Source organism: Columba livia, chromosome 2 (assembly GCF_036013475.1).
Source record: "Columba livia isolate bColLiv1 breed racing homer chromosome 2, bColLiv1.pat.W.v2, whole genome shotgun sequence".
In the NCBI taxonomy this organism is placed as follows: domain Eukaryota; kingdom Metazoa; phylum Chordata; class Aves; order Columbiformes; family Columbidae; genus Columba; species Columba livia.
In genome coordinates this window covers 26,861,468-26,884,181 of record NC_088603.1, presented here as the reverse complement: position 1 = coordinate 26,884,181, position 22,714 = coordinate 26,861,468, and the positions used below count along the sequence as shown (strand labels likewise).

The following is a 22,714-nucleotide window of genomic DNA, read 5'->3' as shown; positions in this document are numbered from 1 at the left end:
GCAGGAACCCGTGTCCCTTGACGTTTATCCAGCAGTTACTGATCATGTTGTGCACTGCAAAAAGACCTGTTCAAGTTTCTGTCGATTTATATTTTTAGAGTGGTGGTAGTTAGCAATTGCTGAATAGAGAGTCCTTTGAAGCTGGGAATCAGCTTTGTGCTTTACAACGGGACCTGAGTCTTGCAGAAGCCCCTGTTTGAGCCACCACTTGGTTTCCTGCCTGTGGACTGAGCTCTTCATTCATTAGCAAAGATGTCCTTGCTCGCAGAGCAGCTCCTTCCTGGCGGCCACCATCCCCTCTGCTGATGCGGTAGCGTTGCCTCGCTGCTGTCTTTCCCCCGCTGTGTGGAGAAGAAGGGCTGGCTGCTCGTGAAGTGTGAGCTCGGGAGGAGAAGGAGCCCGACCCTGCGTGCTAATTGCTGTTCCGGTGTCCCTGCTGCAATTTGTTTCACCACTAGCCATGGCCTCCTCTAATCTGGTGAGTGTGTGGAAAATTCAGGACTTTGCAAACACAAGCATGCTTCTGCCTACAAGACAGAGCAAATAACCTGTTCTGAAGTGACCTGAACACTGAGACAGGAGTCAGAGTATGTGTGAACATTCATCCGTCTTTGGGTTTTGCTGTTCCGGCTAAAGGATGCATTACTGAAGGGTATGGCTTGGGTCAGCAGTGGCCCTGAACAGAAAATGCGTGTGCTGACATCTCTTGATTCCTGTGCTGTTCCTTTCTAGCACAAACAAGCCTCATGGTTTCATCCACTGATACAAAGGTGTTATTGCCACTTTCTGAGGGAAAAGGACAGCTCTAACTGGAGCAAGGAGCGGTGCCAGGGCTTGTGGCTGTGGGTCTTGCTGCATCCCCTCCAGCCTGGGCCCCTGCACTGCCACTGGCTCGCTGGCAGGGACACTGTGGTGTCAGGTACATCCCTGGGCACAAGAAGTTGTGCAAGGTTTAAGAAATGAGCCTGCAGTGCGTTGGCTCAGTCACTGTGCCTTTCCCGACACTGGCAGCATCCCGCTGCTGCCATGCCAGACAACTCCATCATCCCTGCAGCAAGAGTGGTTGCTGGTGTTTGTGATGTTTTGTGTACAAATAGCACATGCTGCAGGGGTCTGGCAGTGGCTGGAGGGGGAGACTTTAGGGTTAACCAGGCAGCTGATTGACCTCGTCTCTTGGGCATGGCCCTGCCTTAGCAGGTCTGTGCACAAACTGTGTTCACAGCTCCTCTCCAAAATGCCCACAGTTGATCTGGGGACTTGAGCGCTGCTCAGGGTTTAGTGCCTGCCTATGGAGGCTTTGGTGACAGGGACTTATCCATTCAGATCACGGTTCAAATCTTTTGCTAACCCTGGCGCGCAGACAGCTGAGCTGGCCCTGAACCAGGGCAACTTTCGTCTCATTCCTTTGCTGGACTTGGCTTCAGCATCAGCTGACTGCACCAAGCACTCGAGAATGTCATTTATTGTAACTCGGGTTTGCTGCTCCTTCCTTAGCAGCTTCTCTCCCAGCAGGACATTTTCAACTGGGAAGCAGCGTGCTTTCCTACAGGAACCCATAATCCATTTTCAGCCTTGAGGAACAGACGGCATTCCCAGAGCCCAGGCAGAAAAATACTGCTCTGAAGGAAGTTCTCACAATAAGGAAAGGTTGGGGTATTAATTTGTTCATGATTAGCCATCAATGTCCCGCACTAGAATTTTAAAATAATTATTTAGGCTTGTGCCACTATTTGTTCTCAAGTAAATTAAATACCGCCTTCTAAAGACTTGAGGTTTTGCAACAGTGGTGTTAACACAGCTGAAACACCAGCCAGTCACGCTGCTGGCTCCTGGATTTACTCTGTGGTTGCAGAAGTGTAACAGCTGGGATTCCCTTGGCACCAGTAGAAGTAACCCATCAAAACATTAATTTTGTATTTTCCAGTAGCTTAGAACATCTTCAGATGAGCAAATCTACATATTGTTGGATGTTGTTGAACTTCTATTTTTTTGTCGGTTTTGGTATTTCAGAAAATAATGTGTTCACTCGTGAATAAGTTTTTTTTCTCTTTTTTTTTAACTGCTCCTATACTGAAGGTTTTCCCAGCACTCTGCCCACAAAGAGAAACACGTGCAAGCGATGGGCCTTTTTTTTTTCCTAAAGCATTTGAGAGGGGAGAGATCATAGGTAGGATTTAGTATCTGCTCCTACTGGTAATGAAACTTTGACTTTAACCAGAGGCAAGGAAGCCCATGCCACCCTACCCTAAAGCTGTCCTGCCTCACAGTGCAGGGCTGGGAATTGAAGCTGGGCCACTGTGCATTGAAGTGGTGCTGGACAGGACAGACAGCAGACGTGTTCTGCAAGTAAAGCCATGCTGGAGCAAAGCTTCCACCCCTTGGTACAACACAGCAGCGGCCTCGGGGGAGAAAGAGCAGTGGAGGAGAGGATGCACCGCAAGCCCAACCTCCCACCGACAAGGGAACCTGCGGAGGGAATGTCCAGGCTGCCCTCCCAGGGGAGACATCACCCATCACAGTGTGTGAGCTCTGTGGAGCCTGGAGCGGTTCTGGGCATTTGGAAACCAAACGGCAGGGATTTGAGACAATTTGCACAACAGGGATAGATGTTTAGATGCCTCCAGGCTTAGGAAGCTGCTGAGCAGACACATTTTACGTGTCAGTTGTGGATTTACAGCCTCTTAATATACCCATTTTAATTAATATAATAATTTTATGGACTGAGGATTCTTTTATCTTCTTGCAGGTGGTGGCTATATTAGTGGAAAGTAAGATTTATGATTTCAGCCACTGGGAAACACATACTGGGTTGCACAGATGAAGTGCAGAGTATTTGGCCTAGATTCTGCCAGATGTAAATCCGCTGAAATGACTACACAAATTGGACAGTCTCTGCTGCCTGCTTTTCCCCAATTTAATGCTTTAATAAAATCAAATTAATAAAGACAAATTAAAAGACAGAACTGCTGTACTTTGAATGTATAAAATGCCCATTATAACTAACCTTGAGTGTAAAATGTTTTCATATACCAAAACGAATCAAGGTCTTTTAAAGAGACAAATATTGACCAGCATGAGCAGGAAGGCAGCCTATTTTCACATCAACCTGCAGCAGAAGATGGCACACAACATCTCAATTGCATATCAAGAAAAAAGGCCATTATCTTTCCTTACTCTTTTTGGGTTTTTTTTACTTATTTTTACATAATTACAGATTGTAGATGAGATCCACTCGGAGGCCTGTGAATCATGCCAATTTGGCCAAGAGCTGGGATTAAAGTAATCCTCGGCACTGAGTAGAAGGAGGGAAAGAACAAGCAGGGCAAGGTCCATGTGTCCCCTCCCCCAGTCTGACCCCCGGCGCAACAGCTGTCCAGTTGTGTTCCCCATTTGTTATTTCTTCTGGAATGACCAACGAACGGGCAGGAAAGTGAGGACTCAGTACAAATTCTAATAAAGATTCAGGATTTCTCATTTTATTGCATTCGTTGTCTAACAACAATAATACTCATTGGCAAGAAATTTATTTACACTAACAAATTAACTTTAAACCACAAGGCTTTGTTGTTTGTATTTAAACTGTAAGAAAACCAAAGGGCCACCATGATGTTTTGTTTTGATGTCTCCCAATAAGTAAATATTAACCAAAGTTATTTCGGGGAAAACTCAACCATCTAGAGAAGTTCATATCAACCAAGCACAAGAGAACAAGCTCAGACGTGGCACTACTGTGTCTTTCATGCAGATGATCAGACACCAAGATGTACAAACAAAAAGTTTAGGATAACATGCACTTCATATACATTTGACCTCTTTAAAAAAAGAAAAGGAAAAAAACTGAAGCGCAACCACCTCTTCAACCATATAAAAAGAAACAATGCAAGAAGCCAATTTTTACAGTGAGCACAGTGCATCCTAGTTTTTTTAGCTGCCTGGTCCTCTAGCAACATGTTTAACACTTGTCAGTGACCAGCGAGTTACCATTGCAACGTGAGTGGAAAATACAGAAGTGGTCGTTCAGACAGTAAATGTGGATGGGAAAGTATGGAGGCAGGAGGTTCCCTGTGCACTCCCCAGTTAGAAAGGGCTGGTTACTCCTTACGTCTGGTGTCCAGAGATCTCTCTTCCCTTTGGACGCTTCTGCATCGGAGCCTGAACCCGCTTCCACTGGTGCCAGTGACGAAGCTCCTGCTGCAGCCCGGGCAGGAGGCTCAGGCTCCCGGGTGATGTGGGTTGGACCCGATGTCATGAGCTGCCAGCCCTCCTCAGCTCTCCTCGCTCTGGAAGAAGAAAGCTGCCCAACAGCAGAACACGTTTCACAAACCCCACGGCTTGTTCCTAATGCAGCGCAAACTTCCCAAACAGGCAGCCCAGGGCACTCACACCAAACCTTCCCGTTCTCACTGCTCGCACATCTTTAAAATCATTACTCGATGCCAATGGCAAAAGTACCACAGTCAGCAGTGGTAATTAGTAACAGATTGTTTTATAAAGAGGGATTGGGGGCTCAATGTCATGGCTAAGGTGTCACAGCTTTGAAAAGCCAGGTCTACAGGCGCAAAAAAATCCAGTGAAATACATACAGGAGGTTAACACAAGGGACTGTGTGATCTGTGGCGAGTGGGTAAGCCACCTTGGATGTCACTCACGAACCTGCTCAAAAACCTGCTGCTGAAACCGCTCCAACAGAAATCCAAATTAGGGATAAAAATATAAAAAAGGGTTTCCTTCCAGAACACTGACAGTCCGATGAATTAATCCTGCCAGCCTCTCACCCCAGAAAAACTGAGGACGGTGAGCAAGACCTGCACAAGACCATTATGTATACGGTTTTAAGAAAACTTCAAAATCTTCTGATCTGCAAAAGGCATAAAACCCCACAAGCAGAGTGAGCAGAGCCCCCAGCACAGCCAGGGGTGACCATGGCGAGACTCGGGCAGTGCGTTGCTCCCCCGAGCTTGCAGACAGCCCCGGGCCCCTCTGCCCACAGCGCAGACCCTGCGCCACAGCCCCAGCTGCGACTCCTGCAGTGTGAATCTGCATGGACACCCGTGTATGCGCACGCACAAACTCATACGTATTTATTTAAAGAGGAATCAAACCACAAATCACTTAAACATTTCTAAAAACACTATTTGGTGTCATTATTTTCAATCACTAATTTAACAAAACTAACCTCAAACCATCTCTGCCCATTTTGACTGTTAAAGATTTACAACTTAATTAATTATGTGCACTGTTTCTTCGGTGTTTTGGACCACGACATAGGTTTCCTGAGGTTTTCAAGTGAGGGAGAGTACAGAATGAGGGAGGCGTTATTAAAAGGGTCCAGTCCCTCCATCACTTAGTTTGATGATAATGCGGGGGACAAAGTCACACCTAAAAAGAGCAAGATCAGGCTTTGCTTTTGCCTTGACAATATTTTCTCTCTGTAAATACTTGTCTAAGAAACCAACACAGGACTTAATTCTTGCAAAATTCCTCTGAATTTCTGCACTGAGGAACAGCACAGACTGCGCTGCAGATTCTGTAATGAACTACAGCTGGATCTGTGCAAACCTTTCCTTCTGATTTGCAGTGTTGTGATGGTACCTGGAATGGTACTTCTTGGCCAGACCCAGCTAAATTACGATCTTCTTCCTTCCTACTGTAGAACTGGATTCTGCACTATTGACAAGAGTGGAATTTTTTTCTCTGACTTAAAAGTGGAACACAATTAATTTTTAAAAATCGCACAACGTTTTCAACCTCTTACTCGTCAGCATGTGAGCCAGGGGGTGAAGGTGGAGCAGCTCAGGAGGACAAGAGGCTTCGATGGAAGCAATGAAGTATAAGGAACCCTGATGCTCAGAGTCAAGCACCTCTGAATGTCGATGGGAGCTGAGGATGGGCAAGCTTCAGAGGAAAGCTACTCAGTAATTCCAGTAAAAACTTGATTCTTGTGGTACCCCCACAGCAGACTAAAGTTGTGGCACAACAGATGACTCTGCAAAACAATTTGGACAGAGCAAGGAGTCACCACTCTTCCCACAATCCCAGTATAAACACTACATTTTTTTAGGACTAAAGTGACCTGCAGTGTTGCATCTTTTATTTTGTATTTTTCAGAGCTCCATTTTTGCTACCTCTCCTTTCTTCATCTTCTCAGAGGCTGGATATATTCACAACCCAGCAATATCACAGCAATGAGCAGAACTGGTGTTCACAGAACTGGCCTCCCATGGTCAGCACTCAGCATTGCTTCAGCTCCACAAATCAATATGCAAAAGCAGGCAACACATCTGCGGGTGAGCTAAATGAGAAGCCCTTTCCAGTCATTTAGCATGGAATATTTGTTTCTTCTTATTACATAAAACCTCACATTAGTCTGACTTAGCACTGGTTTACGGGAAGTTTAAGTTAAGAATGATGACACATCTTCTGTTTCATATATGTCATTACACAACACAAGGGGGAAAAATGCAACATGACTTTCAAGATCCTATGGAACAGTAACAGTTTCCAACTGCACCAGTCTTTACATCTGCTACCCAGTGACATTTCTGCACATCCCAAAAATGGGTTACCATACTTAATAAAAAGGAACCACATAAATCTCTTTTATCACAGAAAAGAGCGAAACTCTTGACATTGCTTGGTTTGCTTAGTCTTCATGTGTTGATCAAAATGCATTTTATGTTTAAGTTAGGGGTTTGTTTGTTTGCTTCTTTTGTTTTTCTATTTTTTTTTTTTAGTCTAACAAAATAACATTACCACAAAACAATAAACCCCCCCTGAATACTTAAAGGACTTACGTTGAATTAGTTGTTCTGCAGAACAGGAATCTGATTAATGAAGAGATTAACTAGGCACTGTTCTAAGCAGCAAGAATGAAAACTCAAGGTATAATGCCAAGCAGTCTGCTCCAGTTTCCAAGAAAACAAAGAACACAGAACAGGGACACCACCTTAGATTACTATATACAACCACTTACACATGACTACAATGTAAACATAATTTAAACAGAAAATAATCATCAAATGCATTTATCAACATGATATTTAAAGTATTAAATTTCCAGTTTCTTCCAGATAACTTCTCTTACTCAAATATAAATTGATAACCTCCTAATATAACAGAATGCTAGTTTTATGATGTTGTTAAACATTTTTATAACTTTTCTCCTACAAAGAGTGCAGAAAGATTCACCGCAATGTGGAATTCATGTTAGCAGGTGTATTTTTTGCCAGTGGTCTATCATCTCAAGAAAAATAGCACAAGCCTTTAGAAATACCAGGAAGTGTCTTTTACGGCAATTTCATTTTTAGATCTGAATAAAATATACATCAGAATCTTGTAGAAATTGGATTAGGAAGGAAAAATAAAGGTAATGCTAAGCAGATTGATTGTGTATTAGTTTGAATGAACGAGGCTCTTCCAGTTTGCAGATCATTTTACATGTCAAAACCATTATCAGGATCAAAAGAGAAATGTAACTATAAACAATGCATCCCAACTGCTTCAAATCTGAGCTTCAGAGAACTTTACAGACACAAATCTGAATGCCATAAAGTACAGAGCAGAAGAGAAGCCAAGCCAAACTAAACAACATTTTCTTCAAAAGAATTCAGTATATGCATTTTTTTAGGCTGGCAAATTATTAAGTTCAAGATTCTAACTTTGCATCAACATCTTAAACAATTTATGGGTTGGCATGACCAGATGAAGAGTACAACTTCCAGGATGCACAACAGGGGAGTTTCTCAACTCTGAATGCTGCTACGTAGTTAGCTTTGACTATAAAGCAGTAAGTTAATACTGTGGATATTTGCCTGTTGTCTGTCCATTCTTTTGAAGAAACACTTAATATTTTAATAGCGCTCTTTAAGAGGCAGTAACACTATGCAGTGTATGCTGTATCCTGCTTCTGTCAGAGTCAAAATCACACAGTGGGCTTTGCCGATGGCCTTATACACCAGGAAAACAGATATCTCTGAAGGATGTAATATGACCACTGCTAAGCCATCAAAACATTCTGCAGCCTATGCCCAAAAATTCCGGTTTTGGTGGGGATATTCTTTAAACACATCAATCAAAACAGTTAATATACGGCAGCTTTGGATTTAGTAACTGTCACCTCCATGGCAGCATTGATCTTAACAGCAATGTACTGAATTTATTTTTAACCAGAATCCCTCGTCTTCCTCTTCTTAAAGTGCACTTCTGTAAAACCGAAAATCTTCAGCAAACTCGAGTTTCATGAGCATTTCCAACAACAGCTTCATAACAGCACAGCACAAAGCTTATTCTCCCACTGCTTACTGGAGAATGAATCTGAAGATGTGGTGTTTTTCTTGGGAAAGGAAAAAAAAAAACCAAAACACAACAAAACCCAACCCAAACCAACACAAGCCCAGTTTCCTGTTCAAAACACATGAAAAAGAAAGCAGAGTGTGCTATTAAGAAAGTTGCCTACACACTGGGAGCACAATGAAATTTATACAGATCTATATACGCTGTGCTCTAGTAAGAAATTCATCCTTGCTCAGATATCTGAAGGATAAATGTTATCCTCAGATTTCTGTGTAAACCCACATAATCATTTAAGGCGTTGCCTCCTTCCTCAATTAACTAATGTACAGTTAACAGAAAGAGTTTCACCTCCTGTCTTTCACCCAGGAGGAATACTGACTCTCCTGTCTTTATCTCCAGTGTATAAGAAAAAGTCACTGAACAGTTGTGTTTCCAGAGCAGCGTCACTTCAAGGTACTGACGCCAGATGCAACTTACTCCAGTAGACAGAACTGAGTATCCAAAGACCATAAAGAAGCTGCACTTCCAGTTAGAAAGTTAAGTCAACTCCTATGGGACAGAGCACAAACTCCTTTTACCAAGCTGAAGAAACGTTCACCAATCATTTTGACTGGTCATCCTGTTCAGAAGAAGGAGGTGAAGCAGTAGACCATGCTCCTCGGCATCATGCTGGTTACTGAAGTGACCAAACACACAGAGCTCAATAGAGAAGAGTAGTTTGGAAGGAAACACCGCCACACAAATATGAAATCTGCCAGCTGTCAACAACAACAAAACAAACCGAGGGGCTGGGGTTGTTTCACATGGCAACAACAACGAACGTGAACTGGATATGCAGGAAAAGAAAACTACACAATATAAATTGCCCCAGTCATTCTATGTATAGCCCCATTTCTCTGTACACACTCTTGTGTAATAAATGCAAGAAAGCTGAAGGGGCACCAGGGTGGACATGAGTTTTTCTTCCCTTGAAGTGCCTCCACTTTACTAACACAGCAGCACTTTTGCTCATCACTGCTCATGAGTGCCCTCTGTTGCATCTGATGAAGACTTGTCTGTTTTCTTCGATTTCCTCTGCAGTTGCTCTTGTTCCTTCTTCCGAAGTTTTTCCCTTTGCTTTTCCATTTTCTCTTGAGCTTTGCGAGCTTTCTCCAAAGATGCTTTCATTTCCTTTAGCTTTTTTTTAATGATTGCTCTGTCCTGGGAAGATGTCATACCAAGAGCCTGAGGTGGAGGAAACAAAATTAAAATACAAAAAGAATTTCATATGCTTTAATCTATTACCAAATTTTTCGTATTCTAATAATCATTCTTCATAGGTAGAAGACTATCACAATTAAGCAAATCTGAGACAAGCTCAGATACGTTCCTGAAGCTTAAGTAATAATATGTTATACTTCTGCTTTTTATGCTTTTCACTTCCAGAATATTAAAAAAATTAAATCTCATTGCAACCACAGTTTGACTATGTTGATTTCATTGATCAAATGAGTCAAAGAAAGATAAAACAATTTTCCTGAAGTAATCTAAGTCTACATAGAAGACTGCCCAATTCTCACTGCTATGCCTTAGTCAGAAGTTCACTTGCTTGCTTCTAAAACCCTCAGGGTTAGTGAAAGATCAGTACAAAAATTGAGAAAGGAAACACCAAACTTTGACTTTAGGATATGCTGAGCCTCCCACAACTCCTTCCTGTAATTATTGTTGACAAAAGTAGGCTCATATTTTCGCTACAAGAAACAATGCATACTTTATACATCAAAACTGTACTTAGTTCTAAGATAGTACAGCTGGTAAGCAGCTTATGCCTCCAGTACTCCAGTAAGCCATTTTTCAGTTGCTACTTCTGATGTATTTCTATTTACTATCTCAACTGAATCACCCTTTTGCGAAACAGAGCTGGATGAGAAATACATGCATGCAAATACCAGTTATGCATGCTGCTATATGACTGATGCATACAACAAATATAGGTATGTTATATACACCCAGAGTTTTCACAAAGCAAATGCCCTCTATTTCTGAAGCTCCTGAATCCAAGTGCATATGCGAATTTCTTAAAGTGTTGCTGTGGCTTTATACTCTGTGTTTATTATTCTAGTCTGTCACCAGTCCACACGCAGAGATTCACTGCTTTCTGGCTGAGTTCTTACTTCCTTTCAGATTACCTGAAGTGACAATAAATACTACAGGCAGTCCTGAAGTCGTCAGTCCATTACCTTGAGCTTACTCCCATCCAGCTGAAGGAGATGTTCCCCATTAATGTTTTGGGCACTGAATTCGGAAACGTACTGTTCAAGGTTCAGGCTCATTAACCAGTGGGAAACCTGCTGCACACTCCACTCCTGAACAGCGCGACTCTGACACTGACTGTGCTTGGGAGACTGTCCATCATCGAGGATCTGCGACAAAAACATGCTGCATTATTATTAAAAGAGTACCAAGAACAAGTAACAACATTTTCCTGTACAATCCACCAGCAACCAAGCAGAGGTATCTGTACTATCTTTACACTACAATAATAACAATTTCACACGACTATATTGCATCTGTACCTAACCAGATATTGAAAAATTGGTATGAGGTAACCAAAAGGTCTTCTACATCTAAACAGAAAAAGAAAAAGGATCTGGCATTCCTTTTAACTCAAACAGGGACTGAAAAGGCCAGGTGGCACAATTCAAAACACGTATGCTCCCATTCCCTCATGAGATTTTTATCCTTTGAATTAGAATGTTTCTAAAGGATGCACTGAATTCTGCATTCCACTTCCCATGCTCATTCACAGATATTCATGATGTGTTAAAGCTATAAAACAAGAAATTCAGAGGAAAAAAAACAAACTCAGAAAACCAGTCTGAAGTTCAATGTGATGACACCAAACAGGCAGGGAGACTGATGCTACCTGTGGAAGACAATGAGATGACACAGAGGAGCGGTGTGGAACACACAGAGGCCCCACAGCCCTGGCCCTGCTCCCCACCACGCTGCGCAGCAGAGGAGGAGGAGGAGGAAGAGAGCATGGACACAGCACCAGGAGGGGTAGGTGGGCTGTCAGCTGCTGGGGCAGCCCCGTGTCCCCACTCTGCCACTCTCTCCACCCAGGGGTACACCCGTGGGGCCTGACACAAAAGCTGCTCTGTCCCAGCCGTGGTCAGCAAAGCAGCTGCTGCAGGCTGCGGCAGCTGTCTGCTGTTAGAGCAGCTTTTTCACTGGGTTAGATGATGCTGGGAGCTCTCTCGGCTTCTGGCTGTCCAGTTCTCAGGGAAGGGGAAAAGACGGTTTAAGCACTATCTTTTTCTTCTTCTATCGCCAGCAGGAGCTCCGTGCAGCTGATGCTTGGCCTGGTAGATTTACTCTGGCACCGACCTTTCTCTCCCTTCCAGCATATCGCAAAAACTGCAATTTGCTATGGTCTTAAAAACTCTTAGCAGAACGGAGAGGGCAACTGAAGACAAGGCGAGAGGAGCCAGTGACATCTGTGTGTTCTGCTCAAACAAGGGGCTTTGCCACATAACACCGTAAAACAAGAAATGTGAATCTGCAAATGAGACAATACGTTGCCACGTGATGGTCACACAATTCACCACAACAGCACACTAGTATCTCACCTCATCATCAATCATATCCAGGCTCTGAGTGAGGGAGCGACGAAGAAATGGGAAAGAAAAGCATTATAGAAACAAAATACAGAACATGTAACAGCATGTAAAAGTTCAGGCAAGAGCAGCACCAAGATTTGCAAGCAGATAGGGCTACTCAAAACCAAAGAGATTTCTTTAAAAAAATTATTTCCAGAAGCAGAGAGGTTATGTTGAAAGCTCAGCACACACATGATTTGGCAGCTAAACCTGAGACTGTGTCAATGAAAAGCCCTTGGAATTCCTGGTCTTGACATCCTAGAACCAGCGGGAACCTTTCTCATGGCTCCTATTGCAAGAGACAAAGCTCCTTAATTAGAGGAGAACAACCTGCAAGAACTGAGTTCCCTCCCCCTTTCATTTTTTAAATATCCTTTAAATATTCACGTTAGATCTGCTAGAGAAGTCTGAGCAAAGGAGCGCTCACAGCAGTAAGTCACAGAAGGCTGAAGGGCAACGCTGGCCTTATAGCCTGCCAGGGTGGCTGTGGAGGTTTCCACTGAACACCGGCCTGATTCAGAGGCTGCAGTTTGGCACACAGCAGAGGAGGGAGAAAACACATTCATTTTTATAGACCTGTTCAGGCTTGATGTTTTTAAAGTGATAAAGTAGAGAGCTGAACAAGCAAAATGAAAGCATTTTCAGGCTTTTAATTGAATACCACTTGGAACAGGGCATTGTCACAATAAAATATACAAGAGGAATGGAACATGGTAAGAGAATGAAATGTATTATCAAGAGAGTATTAATACTAAAGAAAGTAGAAACTATGGCTTTATTGTTTTCAGTAATTCATAGAATACACAGACTCCTGTCTACACTCTCCTATGATTCTTAAAATTTTTTACCCTTTATTGCCTTTATTCCTTTAGAGGTGACTAACCTCTAAAGTAAACGGTTGGTTTTGTAGACTTGCATTTTGGCACATGGGGTTGCAAGGGAACAGCTCTCATTCCTTAAACCCATGCAAAGCACAAACAGCACAAACCTAACCATCATTAAAAAAAAAGAAGACACAGATACCTCAATTTCCTTCTCTCTAGAAAAGCACTTGTTCAAACCTCACATTAAAAATATGAAGTTCTTCCTGAGTGTTTTTAAGAGAACAAAGGCATGGGCTTCCTGAGTCCACAGGACACACTGTCAGCTACTGTCAAATCATGCAGCTTCATTGACAACTGGGTTATAAAACTAGTATCTTAAGAAAAGTATTGTCAATCTATTATATTTGACTCAATTATGTCACCAATTTACAGGGTTAGGAATGCTTTTTCACATTATCATTGTTCAAAAAATCTCTGGTTTGAAGTAACTGAATTCAAATCCACTATGCGAAGCAAGCACAAAGAGAATGCAAAGTGGATTTACGCATATATATTCTAATCGATATATGTACATTCAGGTACAGTAATACACAATTACTGTGTGTACAGGCCATTATTATTGTAATGTATCAGGGTGAAAATTAGTCTAGGTGAAGGTGCCTTACATCTCAACTATATTTACCAAACTATACTGTTATCTTTACTACCTCAAAATTGTCTCAATTAGGTCTATTTTAGTGCACGTGTGTGCATATGTATTGGTCCACATGATCATTATTTAGAATGTAGGAAAAATGCATTGAAATGTGTGAGGATATAGCATCTCTTAGTAAATCAACTGCATCCTGCTTTCTTATGATAATACCATAAGACCTTTATTTCCAGTAATTATCATACAACCAATAAAAATTATAATCTAGAAACCAAAATTAATTATCTTCTCCCATGCTACTGCTTAAAAAATACCCTTTTGTTATTTGAGTAATTATCAACCAAATGCTATGGGAGAAAGGAAACAACTATTTCCCACCTTAAACAGTTTCATCAGCATACCTCATCTGATGACAGTGCTAAGGAGTGCGAGAAACCTGGGGTTTTAGGTTCTGCTCCTAAACCGCTCAGATCAGCTGAACTTGTGCTGCTGGGACTGAAATCATCGTTGAACGTGAAATTCTGTGGAGAAAAAGATGAGTCAGAATGAACAAACAATCCAATATGTGCATCTAAAAGGGAAATTTGCTTTTTGTCTTTCAGGTTGGCATAGTTCAGGAGTGATTTCGACCATTTACCAAACCAGTTGCAATACACATGAGGAAGTCCAATTTGCAGTATTGTTAAATACTACTGTTAAATACACAGTATTTTTACCATTGTGTACTTCAAGAGACACCTTTGCTGTCCTGATGCCTCAGTTAATAGCAAAGGGGCCTGAAAACAATCCCTCTTAAGATGCTGGCTCTCATCCTGGAACTAAATTACTGGTTCTGTGGGTTAATCACTAGCATTTTACTGTCCTCCAAATATTTAGGACAAGCGTAGCACAGGCAGTAGCACAAAGAATAGGACAGAGGATTAATTAGCAGAGAGAAGTGAAAATTGCTATTGAAAGAGCAAGGAGAATATCTTGTGAAGCCATTTTTGAGTCCCAAATAATCTCCTAGAAAAGTGAAAGGATCGTCCCTCTTTGCCTATACCTTTAGGAAAAAATGAAGTTGAAAGTAGAAGAGAACTTTGGATATTGAGTGTTATTTACTCAAATAATAACCATAACACAAACACTGCTTTTTCTTAACAATGCAATGACAGACATCACACCTTGCAGCAAAAACCAGCAAAAGCCTGCACATATTTTCCAGGTACACAGCAAAATTACTCTCAGAAGAAGATAAAAGTTAACAGGTATTTCACAATAGACTGAGAATCATAAAAAACAAAATGTAAAAAAAATTACGGACACCAAGATATTCCATTTAAACTGAATATATAGTTTATGATAGACACCTCTAATCTCCAATCTAACATCTAAATGAATTAAAATGTACATAAAATTCAATTCATATGGATCCAAGAATCAAAACAAAAAACACTAAAGAAGTTATCCTTTTATCCTTCCCCCCAAGATATGTGACCTATCTTTCCCGAAAACAAGAAGTCTTCCAAAAATATCAAGTGTTGGTCCTCTCGGTTTTTCTGGAAATCCAACTAACCACTGCATCATGCTGTGCTTTAAAAACCTGAAGAGCAGTATAGAAACTCCTAATTTAAAAGCTTGCAAACTTTGCAGAGAATATAAAAACGGTTTTGTGATCAGTTTTCTCACACCTACATTTGGAATTGCTGTTCTGCTTTACCCATCTCTTTATAGAGAAAAAAAAAATCTGAGCAGCTTCCTTAATATGCAAAATTTTAGCCCCCACAGCGTTCTTAGGCCAGGAGTTCAACAGCTCTACCTCCTGTTGTGTGAAGAACATCTTTTTCTCTTTCAAGTACTTTGAGTTTGCTTTCACCTCTATTTTGCGCAAGCTTCAGCCTTACAATGAATTTAAGTCTTTAAAATTTAATGTTCTATAAGCAAAACACAAGATAGCCAAGGCCTGCTAGTTAATATGGCAGCAGGACAACCCCTGCTCCACCCCCAAAACCTCAACCTAACACTAATTGTAAAAGGAGTTGCTTTTTTCCCCATTAAAAAATTATTTTTCACACAACGTTTGTTTAAATGGACATATAGGATTCACATGTCTAATCCTCATCTTTCTTTTCAAAAGAAGCCAGGTAACCAATTAGTTTCTCTTTAATCTTCAGAGATTCCACCTGGGGCTTTCCCTACCAGTCTGATACTCACTGCTCAGACTGGTGTTGCTCTCCCTGCCAAGTAACACAATCACAACTATGACTTGGCATGGCTTGGTGCACAGCAGAAGTCAGGTACCACCAGCTTTTGGCACCAAAAGAGTAAGAAATGCCTGTGGAAACTGCTATCACGTACATGCATGTGTTTGGAGAAAACAAAGGAATTAGATTTCTGATTCATACTCCTGTACATAAAGTCGAGAACCATATCTGTTTCTTTCTACCAGACCAATATAAAACGTAAACTGCTACAAGTTATAAGGAAATACAGGCAAAGAAATATTTTCCAGAAGTGAAAATAAACATGAAAAAGCCAAGTATATAGTTATATACTATAACTAAGGGTTATTTAAGGAGTTATCATCATGCTGCAACATTCATGCACACAGAAAGGAATCACACAGATGTATTAAATTGCAATAGTTCATATTTACAGTTCAAGCATCTTCATATATAGAATTAAATCCAACATCCAGCATGCATGACAAACAGATTGCATTACTGCAGGGAAAAAAGGCAAATGACTGACGGGCATACAGCATTTCTTCACTTGCAAACACCTCATTTGACCATAGGCAGGTATTCCCACAATCAGTCCTGAAGAATGCAGAAAATATCTATAATTGAATACAAAAATCTAGCATTTGTTCAGTGGCTCCAAATGCTAATTTCCACTGGCACCACTTGCTCTTGTTACGGTACAGCACACCACAGTTAGTTTACTGAATTAATGTACATAAAGACAGATTAAAAAGGCAGAATCTGGGATGGTACAATGGCAGCGATGTTCTGTTTGGATGAGGTTTTGCCGTACAATGAACACCATGCACTGTTTATTGTAGTATTCACATATTGGCCTGTTCTTTTTCCAAAAACATTAAGCCAATTATGCCACTCAACACAGTGGGAATAAGGTAGTTTTTATCTTCTACCTTTGACCCTTTTTTAGCTGGACTTATATTTTCAGAAGAAGGTTCAGTTGAGCTGGTAGGCGATGGCAGGTTGCTGGAAGAATTGGATCCCTTGCCACTCTCTCCATACCATGTGAATGGTACACAGTGTGGGAGAGAGGAGGATCGCTCTGCTAATGACTTAGTGTTTGCTGATTTCTGCAGCATCTCTCTGGTGGTCCTGTTTAAGAGAAAGGAGCAGGACTATGTGTTAGATTATAAAACAAGAGAAAAAAAAATGCTAGAGAGGCAGTTAATTGCAAAAGCAGTGACATTCCCTGTAACCGTGACTAAAGAACTGAGTGGCATGCAGCCAGTAGGGGCATGCCTGAAATCTCTCTTTCAGCAAAAGAAATAAAAGTGGTTTCTTTTGATTCTTTTTCTGACTCCAGCTCTCTTAAATGTACACCCAGTAAATGGAAAACGCTTGTACTCCCACTGTTCAGATGTGAGCCAGCTCCAGTCAAGAAGCCACATGTTGTGTTGGTGCATTTCTGAGCCCAGTGGAACCTCAGCATGAGGAGACAGGTTAGACTCAGCACCAACCCAAGTAGGCTCTGCTTCCCAGGCAGAATGAGCCAGGTGCACCTGTATCCATCTGTGGAGATGTGCCTTTGTTAAAAAAGCTAACTACTGGTAGAATATTATTATACTGATTTTAAAGATATTAAATATTAAAAATATTACTATAGAAAAATGAAAAAAACACCTCTGTGATGTTACCAACTCCTCTCTTTGTAGTAACAAAGATTGCAGTGGATAATGTGATCATGGCAAAGGTAACAGTTATGAAACAATTTGCCTAAATTAGCTGTTAAATATATCATGTCAACAGTATATTATGTAAATTAAAAGTAACTAAGTAAAGTGTCTGCCTCAAAGAACTTATGCATATGTCATAGCCTCATATTATTTATATCAATATATATACTGTTTGAGAGCCTTAAACTTCTACTACTCTTAGGAGCCATCAGTAAATTTCATGTATGTAAATCTCCCCTCAACTTCCACCTTCTGGAGAGCTTCTACACCATTATTAACATAATCACTAGAGCTTTGCACATTGTGAAGCCTCTTTTCTGTGTGGATGAAACTGAGGTTGTCAAAGAGCTACAGAAAGCAGAAGAATCCTCCCTCACTTTGCCTACATAAAGGTAGATGTATCTGACCCAGTCCTGGTCTCTTCCCTCATCCTCTAATCTTGCTTGAAAGCAGAAAGAAAAAACAAATTATGTTGCCTGATTCACCTAGCTCCAGGTAGAGGAATAGATGCTACTTGTTTAAATGCAGAATTTTTTAGCAACATTAGTGGTAGTCTTAGGAAAGAATTTGGGAATTTATTTACACGTACTGAATGCTACCCTTTGGCAACAGCAAAACAATGCATGCAACATCCGACAGCGTGATTAATTCTACATCAATCAGTTGCTGTAACGGATGTAATTGTAATGGGATGATGTCTTTTGATCATCTTCCTTCTTTCAAAGAGCTTATACAGCTTTGGACTGTAAAGAAAACACCCTCACATTTCTTCTGAGGTGACTTCCTCAGAGTTAGTAACAAAAGGAATTGAAAATGGGTGTTTAAAAAGTTGTACCGAAATAATAACATTCCAGTTTACAGAGGCACAGTGAGAATTACAAATGCTTATGAACTGTGACTTTGAAAGCAGTATTAAATTTTGCTTTTATTAACTGTATCCAAACTCAGAAATATTAACAAATAGCTGATTTATGAAGTAGTCTGATAAGCAACTGATCTCTCTACACTGAGACCTGCTTTCTCTAAAGAAGATACCTACGGAATCTCACAAATATCTTTAATATATTACATTGGTATACAGAACATATCGAGTTCTTACAAACAAGTACACATTCATTTCCCTCACCCTGTGGTTATGTGATGTTTAACACCCTGCTGAGGGCACTAGCTGCCTTATAGCTACACTGAGTTGCAGAGAATTTGCTTTAAGAAATCTCTTCTTCTCACCAAAGAAATCCAGCAGTGATTACCACCAACTCCAAAGCACACTGCAAGCAGATGCACCACTGGAACCAACTGGAACAGGCTCTTCTGACACCAGCATAGAAGTGACAACTGCTGCCTAAGATCACTGAAGATCCTGCCAGGTATTTGCAGGATACAAATGTACAAATGTGTGCAGAGACAGAACACTGCAGTTCAGCACAGCGTGCCTGAGGGAGTAAGTCAAAAGTCTAAGGTTTCTTTTGCTTTTCTGATACTATGGAGCTACACAACGTTCTTGTCACTGGGGCTCTGCATATTAGAATGTCAGCAAAACTCCACAAATGACTACATACTGGTTTTCCACCACAATGACTTTCTGAGTAGCACTGAAAGTTTGCTTTCTTTATGTATTTCTTTTGTTATGTAGGTTTTCTTTTGAATTGTTTTATATGGAAAGAGGTTTTGAGTTGCTATGTCCTTTCTAGACTTTGGGAATGTATAAAGTCTGCTTAGCACTCTTGACATTTAACTGAATGCATGTCCTTCACACCTGGAACCAGGTATTACGCCCTGTAGCTGGGATCTTGTCAGATTATATGTTAGTCTTTCATTAGTTAAGAAATCTACATTTATAAGCTCAGCAGGTTACCTCAAAGCTTAACACTTATGTATATGAAGTCAGTGGGATAGTTCATGTTCCCATGGGCTAGGAGGATTAGGCTTTTCCAGTGTTTCTGGCATATAATTTCTTACATCCTCAGTCTTTTACCCATACCTACTGCCACAGGTCACCCTAATTGCTTCTTTCTCTTTCCGCTTCTTGCCCTTGTTTGAACTCCTTCTCAAGGGAGCCCTACAACAATATTAGAAAACATCAGAAAACATCTTTGAAATTTTACTTTCAATCCTTTTAATTAAAAGAATAAGTATGTAAAATAACAAAATGCTTACCCAAGATCTGCAAGTTTTCGCTTTAGTTTTTCTGCATGCCCTATAGTAGGGCTAGTTGTTCTTGCTGCCTGAGCACATGTGGCACCATCTAGGATACATTTGTACATGGAAGAATGTACATTATTATTTTTAATGGCTACTGATAGCTATTCCACTTTCCATCCATAACAGTTTGTGTATCTTTTCATAATTAGATATGCATACATGTACACATGTGTGAGTACACAATTAGGTGAATTCTTCTCATTTTTAAGAAGACAGTGTGAAAAGTAATAAAAATAAATGAATACTTTCAGAATTTGAAAATGCACAGGAAGAAATCTTATTTTAATTGAAGAAAATGAAAAGTTAATTTTGGTTGAGTTTTAATGAATATGCAGTAAGTCAAACAACACAAAAGATTTACAAGTAAACACAACAGTTAATCAATTTTTTAACTAAGCTTAAGTTTCCTTTTACAGAACTGGTTTGGTATGTACCCTTTACTTCCAAAACGACTCCTGAGAATCTTTCTTGAACTTTGGAGCCAAGTGACTCTTCTATGATGGACATGCTGGGTAATAGCTATCTGTTTAGCTTGAACATCTTTGTTAAAATAAACATTTAACTTGAAATCCAACCATTCCGAATTAAAAAAAGAAAAAAAAGTTAAAAGTAGCTTAGTTAATAAATTTGCCCTGAGACCTGTACCAATTTTTGATCTGTTCTACAAACACTGTTAAAGCCTAAAGAGGAAACAGCCTGCAGTACCTATAAAGCCAAAACAATGAAATCTGAGTCTGCAAAACATCCTGTGAAATCTGTATGGAAGCTAAAAGAAAAAACACAGCAGTTGAAAAATTCAGACAGTTTCTCTGATTCTTAAAGAATGTTCCCCAAATACGCTAAAGGAAGCAAATGAAGGTCAGTCATTCAAATCACTTGTGGTTTGGTGACTTCTACAATGTGACCTCAGATGTATAGCGACTTCTAACTAAAAACACCGCTGGGTTTGTGGATTTCTCCTACTGTAGTTGACATAAATTAAGCCCTCAGAATTAATAAAAAATACCACAGCACTATCGTAGAACAGTCCACTGTGTGTACAGAAGAACTTAATATATTGCTTGTGGATAATATTTGGCCAGATTTTCATTCAAGTAAAAAACTGAATGTGCAAGTGGCTCATAAATCCTGGAAAAGGCAGGAAAATAAGCCTCTTGCAATACTCACACTCTAAAAGCCATATTATTTCTTCTAACACATGTCCTTGTGTTAAAAAAAAGCATTCAAGAAAAAAAGAAAACTAAAAAGAACAATAGGAGGAATGACCAAAGGAACTGTCCCAAGAAGAACTCCATTGCCCGGGGAGGCCGAGGAGAGCTTCAGGTAACGCACACTTTGCATCACCCCTACACTGCGCATACTCCTCTCCTTTCTCCTCTTACGGTTTCTCTTTCATCTTTAATGTATACTTCCCATCTAACCACTGTCAAATTGCCACTTTCAAGAATAAAAGATCATACTGTTTATTTTCACAGCAGCTATTCACAGGCAATGGGCACTGGAGGGTGGTGGGCCTTTTTGAGAAACTTCTTAATGAAAGTAAATGAATCTGCTTTTGTGGCGGGAAAATAAGAAAAGCATTTAATAGCTGGAGGTTTTGCTATTGTAATAGAAGAAATAACCTGGAGACCTCAGCAGTGACACGTAACAGCCAGCTGGTATTGCAAATTTCTGTTCAGACTCTTAGCGCTGTGCTCCCACTCGCATGCAGTTGGAATTTCAGCCTCAAGAAGCTGGTGTAAATAACCTGTGGCTGATGGATGCAAAAGGGGACTAGACTGAACTTTCTTCCCCAAGGTCACAACATAGGTGCAAACAGACTTACACCAACTGAGGACTGCCCGTAGGGGTCACCCTGGCTGCCCTGTCAAAGGATGCTGTTGCACAAATAGGCAGAACTGGAGAAAATAAATTAATCATACACATACATGAAAAAGCTGTGCTTAAAAGACAAGCAAGCAAAATGCTTCTGGACTTGGACCTCCAGGAAAGGGCCATCAACATGACCAAAGGGACAGGCTGAGAGAGTTGGGTTTGTTCAGCCTGGAGATGAGAAGGCTCTGGGGAGACCTTATAGCAGCCTTTCAGTACTTAAAAGGGCTCATAAGAAAGATGGGGACAGACTTTTTAGCAGGGCCTGTTACGAGAGGAAAAGGGGTAATGGTTTTAAACTAGAGGGGGGAAGATTCAGGTTAGACATGAGGACATTTTTTACAGTGAGGTGGTAAAACCCTGGCCCAGGTTGCCCAGAGGGGTGATAGATGCTCCATCCATGGAGACATTCAAGGTTGGGTTGGATGGGGCTCTGAGCAACCTGATCTAGTTGAAGATGTCCCTGCTTATTGCAGGGGGTTGGACTAGATGACCTTTGAAGGTCCCTTCCAACCCAAACTATTCTATGATTTTTTGATCATTTCGCAATAATGAGGAAACAGATCTCATGCCACTTCAGGTCTTCCCACAACACTGCAAGATTTCATGAGAAAGAAAAAAAAGACAAGTGATTCTGTGAACTTGGTAGTGCTCACTTTTGCTAAGCAGAGATTAATCAATGGACACACACATGCCCACAAATGTGTTCTCTTTCCATCTCTAAAAAAATCCTACCTGAACACACAGAGCAAATACAATGGCCCTTCTTATTTTCTGACCTGTGAGAGCTTGACAGCCAAATCAGCAATCAATTAAACTGCTATTGCTACAATGCTTGCTGTTAAACAACTGCTCTAGGAGATTACTTTTTTGTAGGGCTTATTAAAGGCAAATTTTACATTTGTAACTAAATTGTTCTGGTTTAATTTTCATGTACGCATCAGAATTTGGCTATACCCAAAAGCACCAGTTGTTTACTTAACAACCACAATACCAATACTTAGACAGATTATTTTTCAAAGCTAAATTGGGGTGGAAAGAGCAATGCAGGGAGTGGAATGTAATGCCCTATTCCTTACACTATAAGGCTAGTCTCCACCAAAGATATTTTTCGTGCACTGGATGGAAATGCAGGACTTATGACTTCACTGGTAAACCAATCATACATTCAAGCTGAAGTCAGAGTGGAAAGTCACATTCTTATGTTCGTACCCTTATTTTTACTTGCCAAACTCAAGCTTCGAATTGAATTTTGATTCATTAACAATTACACAATTAGCAACTATACAATTAGACTAGCAATTTTAAAACCTATGTA

The 22,714-nt window shown here is 40.7% G+C and overlaps 1 protein-coding gene and 1 long non-coding RNA gene across 10 annotated transcripts in view; one reads left to right on the top strand and one right to left on the bottom strand.

Annotated features, from left to right (window-relative positions):
* Window positions 1–250: 250 nt before the first annotated feature.
* Window positions 251–2,960, top strand: LOC135578434 (uncharacterized). Its single transcript, XR_010470018.1, has 2 exons — window positions 251–478; window positions 2,747–2,960. It is a non-coding gene; the product is annotated as an uncharacterized LOC135578434 (long non-coding RNA).
* Window positions 2,961–5,054: 2,094 nt separating this feature from the next.
* The window catches only part of PPP1R9A (protein phosphatase 1 regulatory subunit 9A), a 140,624-nt gene continuing 122,964 nt past the window's right edge, over window positions 5,055–22,714 (bottom strand). For 3 of the 9 annotated variants that reach the window (XM_065051090.1, XM_065051089.1, XM_065051092.1), the window contains 7 exons: window positions 19,480–19,567; window positions 19,304–19,381; window positions 16,543–16,741; window positions 13,811–13,930; window positions 11,904–11,927; window positions 10,512–10,694; window positions 8,620–9,516 (listed from right to left, as the gene is read on the bottom strand). In XM_065051090.1, the coding sequence (XP_064907162.1) occupies window positions 9,304–9,516; window positions 10,512–10,694; window positions 11,904–11,927; window positions 13,811–13,930; window positions 16,543–16,741; window positions 19,304–19,381; window positions 19,480–19,567 (905 nt within the window). In that variant the 3' untranslated portion in view covers window positions 8,620–9,303. Of the gene's footprint in view, window positions 9,517–10,511; window positions 10,695–11,903; window positions 11,928–13,810; window positions 13,931–16,542; window positions 16,742–19,303; window positions 19,382–19,479; window positions 19,568–22,714 lie in introns of all 9 variants that reach the window. The other 6 variants (XM_065051095.1, XM_065051097.1, XM_065051091.1 and 3 more) reach the window with 5 other exon arrangements.